At 30.8% G+C, this 12562-nt stretch overlaps 1 protein-coding gene across 1 annotated transcript; it reads left to right on the forward strand.

Annotated features, from left to right (window-relative positions):
- The first annotated feature begins 857 nt into the window (after positions 1 to 857).
- On the forward strand, positions 858 to 6362 carry LOC133205644 (biogenesis of lysosome-related organelles complex 1 subunit 4-like). Its single transcript, XM_061341490.1, has 5 exons — positions 858 to 1011; positions 3077 to 3148; positions 4441 to 4542; positions 4931 to 5050; positions 5425 to 6362. Exons 1-5 carry the CDS (start codon positions 880 to 882, stop codon positions 5548 to 5550), a joined length of 552 nt encoding a protein of 183 aa, XP_061197474.1. The 5' UTR covers positions 858 to 879; the 3' UTR covers positions 5551 to 6362.
- Positions 6363 to 12562: the final 6200 nt, after the last annotated feature.

Below are 12562 nucleotides of genomic sequence, written 5' to 3' on the forward strand. Positions count from 1 at the left end.
ATCCGTTATTTGCAATGAACTTTAGGTTTCAAATCTTAACATTTGGACAAAATAAACAGGGAAAACAACTTCCCAGAGGTTATCAAAGTCCAACTTGCCCTTCATTGATAAACATATATTGTTTCTTCAGTGATGGCTTTCACTAAAAGTACGGAATTAATTAGGTGTATTTTTTAAAAATATATGCATATTTTTTTTTTAAAGAACTTTTCTCGATAAAATATTTTTTTTAAGTATTTGTTATCAAGTGATACTTTCTATCTGTTAATCAATGATATATTTATAATCTGTAAAAGTTTTAACTTTATAAACCACATAGTTTTGAAGCTATTTTGTAATTAAAAAATAAATTTTTGAACATGTTGACCTTTGGCAAAACCTTAAGAAAAACTTGCGAATATGAAGTTAGAATAATTAATAATGGGGTGGAAAAATTTCAGAATGAATAAAAAATACTCTGTTTCCTGGAGGTAAAAAAGTTTCAAATCTGGTCAATTTTAATCGGTCGGGCGAGGGCAAACGAACACTTTTTTTTTAAGATGACCTAACGAATAATATAAATTGGTTCTACTCAGTCTGCTTTTACTATGTAAGATACAAACTAATAATTCAGCAGTATCTGATATAGACTGTGAAATTGCTTTCAATGACATGCAAAATATTGAAATATTATCTATATATGTATGGCAGCTGAAAAGATGGAAAATACCAATTGGTCTTTAAGGTTTTAATGACATGTTAAAGAAAATATAAAATATATATTTTATTTTGACTTTTAAAAGCCCGTAAAATTTATGTGGAACAAGAGCAAGAGTTGTCTTTCTTTTTTGACACTCTTGTGAGGTAGGAGGTACATAAAGTATATGTTTGTCAGCAGTCATGGAAGAAGACACTAATCTTGCTTCAGAGACAGAAAGCAGCCCCGAATCCCAAGAAAAAACACCTGATAACTTTATTGAAGATCTTGCAACTGATTATGTCAATTACACTCAGTTTGACTCTGCCAAAGAGGTACATTACAATAGACATTTCCTTGTTATTTTCCTTTCTTATAAGGGGGAGGGGCACTTTGAAAATTACGTTTTTGGGGAAAAAGTATAGACTGGATGTTTATGAATAATTATTATAAATACATGTATCTAAGTAGTAAGTACCTATGTGCTATTGAATGATATGATATGCTAAAAATTTTCATAGTAATACAGTTTCTGTATACCATGTGCGGTAAATATCAAAGGATTAAAAGTTAATTTGAACTGTTGAAGGTAGCCATGAGTGCCAAACAAGGTGTACAGGGTATACACAGGGACTAGTAAGTAAATGTTAATCAAGTTCTAGCATCCAATGATGGATCATAATGTACTTGATTGACAGGGGTACACAGACCAGGTATTTTTGAAGGCAGGGTTTAAAGGTGCTTAATTAGACACAGATTTGAAGTTAATATTTACTCAAATTTTCTGTATAATTTCACAACTAATATGTTGCTATAGCATTTCACACGAAAATAAAATAAAAAACTTATTTAATCTGGAAATTATTGAAACTACGAATTTTGGGAGGCGTTTGATTAACACATCCTTGCACTTTCACATTTTTAACTTTATCCTTAATACTTAAGAAAAGTAGCAATTTTATTGTGTATTAATGAATAATACTACATCTATAATCCAGAAAATTCAGAGTAAAAATGTGCGAAAGCAAAACCCACTCACTTAAGAATTGTCAGCCCGTGCTCAGTGTTGTGTAGTTGTGTACAGAGTTTAACAAATTGAATACACCCGTGAAACGTAAACTGTTTTTATAAACAGGGCACGAGTTCTGTTGTTGTTAATGTTTACGTTTCACCGGGTGTGTTCAATTGTTAAACTCTGCACACACCACTGAGCACGGACTGACAATACTGGTGAGAGGAATTTGCTTTCTACATTTCTACTGTGAAATTTCTGCTTTATAGTTTTAATATTTTTCATTAATAAACAACAAAATTGCTACTTTTCTAAAGTAATAGGTATGAAGTTAAAATGTGTGAAAGTGCAAGGATGTGTCTATCAAACGCGTCCAGAAATTCGAAGTTTCAATAACTTCCAGATAAAATAAGATTTTTTTCAAATTTTCGTATGAAATGCTATAGCAACATATAAGTCATGAAATTATACAGAAAATTTGAGTAAATATTAACTTCAAATCTGTGTCTAAGCACCTTTAAAATCTCTGCTACTGTAATCATGAAAATTAACACGTGGGGGTAATTTACCCAAAAAATATGGGATTAGAAAGATTTTGCGTAATTATCTCCTTGCGTAGCAATGCCTTTAGGGTAGGTTGTTGTAATCTGGACCACCTGGTTAATTTCGACCGATCATGATTCTTAAAATGTTTTGTTTATAACCTATTATCATGATTATTGTGTACGTACATTTATTTCATGCAGAAAACAAACTGCATTTTTAATGTGTTGATAATGATTTTATTTCCAAGTAAGTTGCTTACTGGAATATAATGATATCCAAGAAGAAACTTTATCACCAAAAAAATTATGAATGAGTGTTTACCGGGGTATTAGCTATTAAGAGAAATTATCACTTTTGACAATATCTGTATAGAAAGTTAATCAATGATTATCCCTGACGTGACATTAATCAAATTTGTTTTTTGCAACTATTTGTACATGTTTATTTTAAAATATTAAGTTTTTACAATTAATATGCAAATCAGCTGAACAGATATTGGCCAGAGTTACCCCTGCATGAATTTGGAGTCAGTGGGTAACTTCGACCGGTGAAAAATGACACAATACAATCTGCAACAATACTGCTTTTACCAGAAAGAATTCATGGCTGTACATAAAATTACATTTATAGTTAATAGGATGTTATTTGCATCTAACTAAATTTTTATAAGAAGAAAGGTTTACAGATATAAAACAGAAACCATAATACTTGTCAACTGGTTCATTAAGAGATTAGAATTATTAAATCAGTGCTATAGCTCATTAAACCGGTAAACATGTTGGCAAAATTGCATGTGCACAGTGTCAGTTTCCTTCTGATTATGTATGAATATTATTTTTCAGAAAGAAAAATTCAATGAGAATATAGAAGGAATGCTCACAAAGCTAGAGGAATTCTGTGGTTTAGTTGATATGGTAATATAATTGATCAGAAATCAAGTAGGGATGTCAATTTTGTCAATAATTCATATTCAAATATTCAATGAAAGTATTCGAATATTCAATAAAATAAATAAAATCTGGTTTATTTTAAATATACATCATCCTACTCTCATGAAAGGTTTAGCGTAGGAAGTTGGAAGTAAATTGTAAGAAGACTTCTGTAGGTGTACAATAAGGAATTCCATTCGATATTTTTCAATGTTTGAAATAAATAATTGATTAAAATGTAAAAAATATAATTTTAATAAATGATACATGTGTATTTATAGTAGCTCCAACTGAGGAACCAGTTGTCTTACCAAAGGAAAGTCATATACTGTTCAGATGTCAATACGTGTAATTAATTACAATTATCAGCCTAATAAGAGATGTGATTATAATCTTTGATACAATGTTTTATATAAACAAATTTTTCCATAGACAATTTCCCTAGGTAATATTATTAACTAATCTCCTGATAATGAATATAAAATTCAGTATTATGTACAACCCGAGATAATCTAGTAATTTACACGTTTATTCTGAAGTTGAGCCCTTTACAATATTTAATACAGACTAATTCTATCGGACAGTCATTCAATTATAAATTAAATTTATTTTGATAAGTATATACTCTTCACGTCTTTTAGACATTCTAAGAAGGTTTTCATTTTGTTGTCTTCGATTCTAGATCCGATCGTATTTAACTAATAAAATCTATGAAAGTACAATTCATATTATACATAAAGCATTATTGTATAATTCTTTAAAATCTTACTCAAAACAAAATAATTTAGTAGATTTATAAGATAAGAAAGTAGTGAAAGAAATCGGGTGATCGAAATCGCTAGTAAATTAAACAGGGATAATTCCAGCACTGTTCTAATCAGAATTTATTAATCACAGTACTTTTTATGAAATCTGAAAAACACCGAATATTTGAATCTTAAAATCATATTCGAATATCAACTCATCAAATGAATATTCGAATGTTCGAATATTTGTTGACATCCCTAAAATCAATAGATCTTTTCATCAGAAAATTACAGATATTGAAATGTAATCCTTTTTGGTGGTTTTGATGGTATGCAAATCTATAATCTACCATAAAGACTTTTTAAGCCAGTTTAAACAAATCAAATCTTATCCACCTTAGAAATAATCTAATTAATGAAGGAGAAAAAAATTTGAATTGGTCTTTTAGTCTGTTATTTCCTTCTTCTTTTCTTCATTTAAATTTTCTAGTATATACTTTTTAGCCTCTAAAAGTGTTCTTTTTTTTTCAGATTAGAGCAGATACTAATCTATGTTTAACAGAAACACTACCTAGAATACAGACAAAATGTACACAGATGCAAGAAATATTTGAGAAAATTGACAAATTAGAGGTAACATAATAGAATACAGAATGAAATAAACATATTTAATTATTATTGTCATTTTTTTCCCTAATTTTATGCTGTGTGAGGCTGCCAAACAGTTTACAAAGCATTAATTATGCTAATTTGGAAAAGGGGTTAATAAATCATGCATACCAGTATATTGAATATGACAGGAAAATAAAAATAGGACCCAAAACTCTCATAAATTTAATGTGGACATTGATTTTTGCACTGTGAAAGTTATCTACCCTTAGTCAAACATCCTAATATTAAGTCATTTGTATGAATGTTTAATTTCAGAGCTGCTCTTCATATTTTTATACTTGTATTTATACCCACTAAGTCACGTCCCTAAAAATATCATGCCATTTATAGGTTTATGTTAACATTACAGGCCTTTGTGGGAATGGTGAAAACCAATGTAAGTGTGCTAGAGGAGTGTGTTAACAAAGCAGAGGATGAAATGGGATCCCTAAGTGGTCTGAAGAAGATGCTTTCTTCCTTTGTTGGACCAGTGAGTAATAGGAATTGGGGAAAAAAATCTAACCAACCAAACAAACAACAACAATTTTTTTTTTAAAGAAATGATTTGCAAAAATATATTTAGGGCTTTAAGTAAACAAAAATCCTTATTCATTTTGTGAAATTGATATTTTTGTGTTTTATTAATACATGAATGTCAGTAAATACAATATCAACATTGAGTCAGAGTGTAGGAGTTTTAAAAAAATACTGCAAATCTCTGGTATTTAAAGATAATATTTGCAGAAATATTGAGGACCTGATGTAAAGAATTTTATATTGATTTCATGTTGTAAGTTAACATTTTTTTGATTTAATAATGCATGAATGCCATTGGGTAAATTATATCTAACTCTTTCTTCACAGAAAAAAACAGTTTCAAAATCAGACAAAAAGGCAGTTTTCAACCCCCCTGAAATTTTCAGCACCAAGGACTTTTTTCCAGGACCACAGGAAAATGTGCAAACAGAAGACACACCTGCAGAGAACTGACTCAATTGAAGTGATAAAAATTAACATTCCAGAATCCGATCTCTCAGAAAATAAATTTTGAATCAAATACTATGAAAATACAGCAAAATGGTGTTAACCAAGGGGAAGAAATAACCTGTGCACTTTTATGTGCATGACATTAATAGTGTTGAAGCAGGATTCAAAATGTTTAGAAATATGCAAAGAAATTGGTATCATGTATTCTGGCATTGGCAGTATTAATTTTTTTTTTTATTTCAAAAAGATTTTTTTCATTTGCATTTTCAAACTTAAATCTCAGATACATACAGGGATACTGGAAATTTACAGTATACTGTGAAAATCACTGATTTCATGGAGGTTTAATTTTTGTTGTTTTTAAGAGTCCCATAAATCCATGTCCTCCACGAAATGTAAAATTTCAATGATATAACAATTCTACACTTCTCCAACTACAAAATCAAATCTCCATGAATCAAATTTTTTCCCCCAAACCTCAAAATTTGACCCCATAAAAATATTTGATTTTACAGCAGGTGATAAGTAAATTTTCTATTCTCAAGATTTCTGTGGGACCAGTGAATCATCAGTGCTTTGAGAAACTGTTACAGTTATGTGCAATAGTAAACCAATTTTATGTTTGGGCCAAATGTATGGGAATATACCTGGCCTTCAATATTATATATTTTTTGTTTACCGTAATAAAATTGAATGACTATTTGGATGTAAAATTGATTGATTGATTTTTTTTTTTGCATTCTTTCATCCTACATATCTAACCCAGTTTTACAAATCAAAGTTCAAAAGCACATACTAGATACAATTTACTAGTAATTTTCAAGTATCATTTAAGTAAAGTATTTATTCAAATAACATAATTTATGCATAATTACTCCCACATAAACTTTTTTGAAAGTGAAATATTTAAGTATATTTTCATATGATCAAGAATGTATGTACTATATACTATACTTAGTATATACATCCTTGTTATGATGCTTTTGATTGAAGTTCCCATGTGCCTTGTTCTAAATTCAGCAAAATTTTATTAACACAGATATGACATCCCACACCTGTTTCCCTTATGTATGTACATTTATACTTTTTAACTCTTGAGTGGTTTTGTAAAACGTTTTAGAAAAAACATGTTGGTGATGTCACAATGATGTAATGAGATGTCACAATAATAAACTGGTTGTCAGAATAGATTTACTGGTAAATAAAATCAGTATTCAATGGTAAAATAATGTACATAAATTATGTATTAGGGCCGAAAATGTGATTATACATAATGTAAGTGCTAAATTGTACTTTTTACATTGCACAGTTTTTATAAATTCCCAAAAATCAGTCTATAGCAATTGATAAGACTGCAAAAAATATATGTTAATGCAAAATTATCAGATTGTTTATACACATTGTTTGATGATGGTGTAGGGAAAAAATATCAATGAGGGCTTATTAAATGAATTGTAAACTGTGTAGCAGAAAAGGAATTGAACCCAGGACCTCTGCATCACTAGTCAGGCACTCTACCAACTACCAACTCTATCAGCTATCCAGGCCGATATTCATGGCCCAAACCATTACATTCCTCCCTCCTTAAATTGTTTTCACCCTCAATGACACAACCCAAGTTCTTTTAGCCCCTTGCAGGAATTTCACGTGCAAATCCAGGGTTGGTCAACAGCACCCAAATTATGTAACAGGAAAAGGAGGAAATGTATAGCTGGACCTGGAATCAAGCCCAAGACCCCCGGCCAAAACACTAGTCAGGTGCTCTAATCACTGAACCATCTAGGCAGATATCCATTGCTGTAACCATTACATTCCTTCTTCCTTAAATTCTCTTTCCCTCAAAGACATAACCCAAGTTCTATAGGCACTTGACAGGACTTTCACCTGCAAGTCCAGGGGTGCTCAAAAGCACCAAATTATGTAACAGTAGAGGGGAAAATATATGGCTGGACTTGTAATTGAACTCGGGACCCCTGCATTACTAGTCAGGTGTTCAAAACACTGAGCTACCCAGGCCGATATCCATGGCCCAAACCATTACATTACTTTCTCCTTAAATTGTCTTTGCCCTCGAAGACCCAACCTAAGTTCTATATGCCCCTGGCAAGACTTTTACCTGCAAGTCCAGGGTGGTCAATGGCACCAAATTATGTAACAGGAAAAGGAGAAATTGTATGGCTAGACCTGGGAATAGAACCCAGGACCCCTGCATCACTAGTCAGGTGCTCTAACTACTGAGCTATCTAAGTCAATATCAACGGTCCAAACCTTTACACATTTTAAAAAAATTAGTTTTTGTTATTAAAATTTAGATTGCCCTTTTAAACAATTTAAGCTAATCTGTCAAAATTTAATTCATTTGCAGTTGAGGATGCATGAGGGTGTACGAAGAACATGAGGAACTTGTAATGTACGATAAAAATGTCAGATAACTTGAAAATATGGTACTAGTAATTAATAATAAACGATATTTATTAAAGATTGTAAAACCAGAAATGGTACATGTACAGTAAAACGGTTACAGGGAACACACCTATATAATGAATTCAGGCTTATAGGGAAGCAATTTTCATTGCCTGTAGTTTTAAAATGTATTAACTTGTCAGATGTAACAACTCAAAATTGCTCATCCCTGTCATTTCTGCTGAAAGCTGTTTTACAGATCACACATCAATATGTTCCTCGTATCTGTTGCTTTAATAACTGACAAATGGGTTTATGGTTGATTCTGATGCATAATGTAAAGTTTTTCTACATACTCAATGTGGTAATTTTTTTTTGATAGTCAGGACTATAGATTTTCACAACAGTTGGCAAATTTTAAAATGACTCACAGGAGAAAATGAAGTCTTTAATGTTTTGATAGGCTTAAAAATTAGCTATAAAGTAAATGTTTGTTGTTGTTGTTGTTGTTTACCTATTTGACTGGTATGAATTAATAAAAGATTAAAATAACAAATAACATAATTTGATCCTGTTGACTGCATATGGTACAAATATAGAAACATAACTTTATGATCAGCCTGGTTGTATCACTGGATCCTGTTATTTCCAGGAAGAGAAGAGACAAACTTGCAGTACATGACAGTAATTCTCACAAACAGAGGAACATTTTTAGTTGTAAATAATGTATGTACTGAGCCTAATGCAACTAATGGAAGCAGATGTAAAATTAATCTTTTCATTCAGATTTTTAGATGTCATGCACTTAAATGAACATTTTAGGTTATTTATGGATATAGTTTTGACATAAATTTAACATAGAAGAAATTGCAATGTTTTATTGCCATTTTTAGGCAATAGTTTGAATTGATTCAATCAAAATGATTCTGTTAAGGAGAAGAAAGTTTCTTAATAATTGCCTTGTAATTATTTTCAAACAACTTCTTTAATAGGTCAAATATTACTGGATGAATGCTTTTTTTTTAATTTGTTTATTTGTGATGGTTCATAAATCATTATTTCGATCTTGTTTGGCACACTACACAATTTTTCTCATTCAGAGCAGTACATATATCTGAAATGAGTTTAAAGAATAAATGGTGCATAAATAAATATAAGCACCAATTTAATATTACTCAAAAGCATTGAATATATAAATAATTAAACATACATAGTTTAGATGTTACATTACACTTGAATCATCAAACAATATACCTTTATTTTTATATCCCCACTTGAAAAACGGGGTATATTGCTTTGCACCTGTTGGTCAGTGTGTTGGTAGACCAAATGTTATCTGCTCTTGAGAATCCTTTGCTTGACTGACATCAAACTTGGTACACTAGTACCGCTGCATTCTATTTCCAGAATTTTGCATTGCATTTCTGACATTTTTTGCTTTCATTTCCGACATTTTTCATTTTCATTTCCGACATTAATTTTTTTTTTACTGGTACATTTCCTAAATATTTGGAGGATATCTTTCAGACAATTTAATGTTAACTGATATAGGTGGAAATAGAATTTTAACAGGATATACATGTGAATATTACTTTTTTTAAAGCACATTTTCTGAATAAGAATATTACAATACACTGCATCTAAATACAGCATCAAATTGAGTTAAAAGTAAAGGAGATGAGTGAAAGTTCACAACCTTACATGTGCTCCATGGTATTAAATCTTCATTTGTTTCTTTAAAAGCTAAGCAAAACTTATTAATTGGATATCAATGATTTATTCTAAATGTACTATTTGATAAATGTCAGAGATGAAAACTTTAAAATGTTGGAAATGAAAACTACAAAATGTCGGAAATGAAAAGTTCAATATTTTTTAAAAAATTCTGGAAATGAAATGCAGCTACTTAAGTTCCCCCTGAAAAGTAGATGACCACTATTGATTTTGAGGTCACAAGGTCTAGGATCAAACTATTCTAGATATACGAAGATATTGTCTATTCAATATCTTGAGAACCATTTGCTTGACAGACGTCAAACTTGGTACATTTGTTCTTCGTAAAGAGTAAATGACTCCTGTTGGTTTTGAAGTCATAAGGTCAAAGGTTGTGGGTCAAACTAGACACAGGGAGATATTGATCACTCAGTTTTTTGAAAACCCTTTACTTTACAGACATCAAACTTGGTGGATTAGTTTCTTAATTTAAGGAGTAGATGACTTCTATTGCTTGTAAGGTCAAGGGTCAAACTGGACATAGAAAAATAATGACCACTCAATATCTTGAGAACTGGTAATACTCCTAATGATAATGAGGTCTAATAAAGATCAAACTTTAAGTATAGTGTTTGCTCCTGACTAGTAGATGATCAGATGTATTGATGCTATCATTACATTCTAAATATAAGCTTAATATTGTTCCCTTTTTAGCTCACCTGAGCCGAAGGCTCAAGTGAGCTTTTCTGATCACATTTTGTCTGTAGTCCGTCTGTCTCCATCTGTAAGTCATTTCTGCTGAAAGCTGTTTTACAGATCACACATCAATATGTTCCTCGTATCTGTTGCTTTAATAACTGACAAATGGGTTTATGGTTGATTCTGATGCATTGTAAAGTTTTTCTACATACTCATTGTGGTAAATTTTTTTTTGATAGTCAGGACTATAGATTTTCACAACAGTTGGCGAATTTTAAAATGACTCACAGGAGAAAATGAAGTCTTTAATATTTTGATAGGCTTAAAAATTAGCTATAAAGTAAATGTTTGTTGTTGTTGTTGTTGTTTACCTATTTGACTGGTATGAATTAATAATAGATTAAAATAACAAATAACATAATTTGATCCTGTTGACTGCATATGGTACAAATATAGAAGCATAACTTTATGATCAGCCTGGTTGTATCACTGGATCCTGTTATTTCCAGGAAGAGAAGAGACAAACTTGCAGTACATGACAGTAATTCTCACAAACAGAGGAACATTTTTAGTTGTAAATAATGTATGTACTGAGCCTAATCCAACTAATGGAAGCAGATGTAAAATTAATCTTTTCACTCAGATTTTTAGATGTCATGCACTTAAATGAACATTTTAGGTTATGGATATAGTTTTGACATAAATTTAACATAGAAGAAATTGCAATGTTTTATTGCCAATTTTAGGCAATAGTTTGAATCGATTCAATCAATGATTCTGTTAAGGAGAAGAAAGTTTCTTAATAATTGCCTTGTAATTATTTTCAAACAACTTCTTTAATAGGTCAAATATTACTGGATGAATGCTTTTTTTTTTTTTAATTTGTTTATTTGTGATGGTTCATAAATCATTATTTCGATCTTGTTTGGCACACTATACAATTTTTATCGTTCAGAGCAGTACATATATCTGAAATGAGCTTAAAGAAAAAATAGTGCATAAAAATAAGCATCAATTTAATATTACTCAAAAGCATTGAATATATAAATAATTAAACATACATAGTGTAGATATTATGTTACACTTGAATCATCAAGCAATACCTTTATTTTTATATCCCCACTTGAAAAACGGGTTATATTGCTTTGCACCTGTTGGTCAGTGTGTTGGTAGACCAAATGTTATCTGCTCTTGAGAATCCTTTGCTTGACTGACATCAAACTTGGTACACTAGTACCGCTGCATTCTATTTCCAGAATTTTGCATTGCATTTCTGACATTTTTTGCTTTCATTTCCGAAATTTTTCATTTTCATTTCCGACATTAATTTTTTTTACTGGTACATTTCCAAAATATTCGGAGGATATCTTTCAGACAATTTAATGTTAACTAATATAGGTGGAAATAGAATTTTAACAGGATATACATGTGAATATTACTTTTTTTAAAGCACATTTTCTGAATAAGAATATTGCAATACACTGCATCTATATACAGCATCAAATTGAGTTAAAAGTTAAGGAGATGAGTGAAAGTTCACAACCTTACATGTGCTCCATGGTATTAAATCTTCATTTGTTTCTTTAAAAGCTAAGCAAAACTTATTAATTGGTTATCAATGTTTTATTCTAAATGTACTATTTGATAAATGTCAGAGATGAAAACTTTAAAATGTTGGAAATGAAAGCTACAAAATGTCGGAAATGAAAAGTTCAATATTTTTAAAAAAATTCTGGAAATGAAATGCAGCTACTAGTTCCCCCTGAAAAGTAGATGACCACTATTGATTTTGAGGTCACAAGGTCTAGGATCAAACTATTCTAGATATACGAAGATATTGTCTATTCAATATCTTGAGAACCATTTGCTTAACAGACGTCAAACTTGGTACATTTGTTCTTCGTAAAGAGTAAATGACTCCTATTGGTTTTGAAGTCATAAGGTCAAAGGTTGTGGGTCAAACTAGACACAGGGAGATATTGATCACTCAGTTTTTAGCTCACCTGAGCTGAAAGCTCAAGTGAGCTTTTCTGATCACCCGTTGTCTGTCGTCCGTCCGTCTGTAAACTTTTCAAATTTTCAACTTCTTCTCAAGAACCACTGGGCCAATTTTAACCAAACTTGGTACAAAGTATCCTTGGATGTAGGGGAGTTTAAATTGTTTAAATAAAGGGCCAAGTCCCCTTAAAAGGAGAGATAA

The sequence above is a fragment of the Saccostrea echinata genome, unplaced genomic scaffold, assembly GCF_033153115.1.
Source record: "Saccostrea echinata isolate AGI-Se365-2 ecotype Australia unplaced genomic scaffold, CSIRO_AGI_Sech_v1 ptg000054l, whole genome shotgun sequence".
NCBI classification, from domain to species: Eukaryota; Metazoa; Mollusca; class Bivalvia; order Ostreida; family Ostreidae; genus Saccostrea; species Saccostrea echinata.

Excerpts from the sequence above, each read along its gene's own strand:
- LOC133205644 (XM_061341490.1), top strand. The coding sequence starts at position 880 with ATGGAAGAAGACACTAATCTTGCTTCAGAGACAGAAAGCAGCCCCGAA. Across the intron at positions 1,012-3,076 it reads AGTTTGACTCTGCCAAAGAG|AAAGAAAAATTCAATGAGAA; the intron begins GTACATTACAAT and ends ATTATTTTTCAG. Across the intron at positions 5,051-5,424 it reads TTTCTTCCTTTGTTGGACCA|AAAAAAACAGTTTCAAAATC; the intron begins GTGAGTAATAGG and ends CTTTCTTCACAG.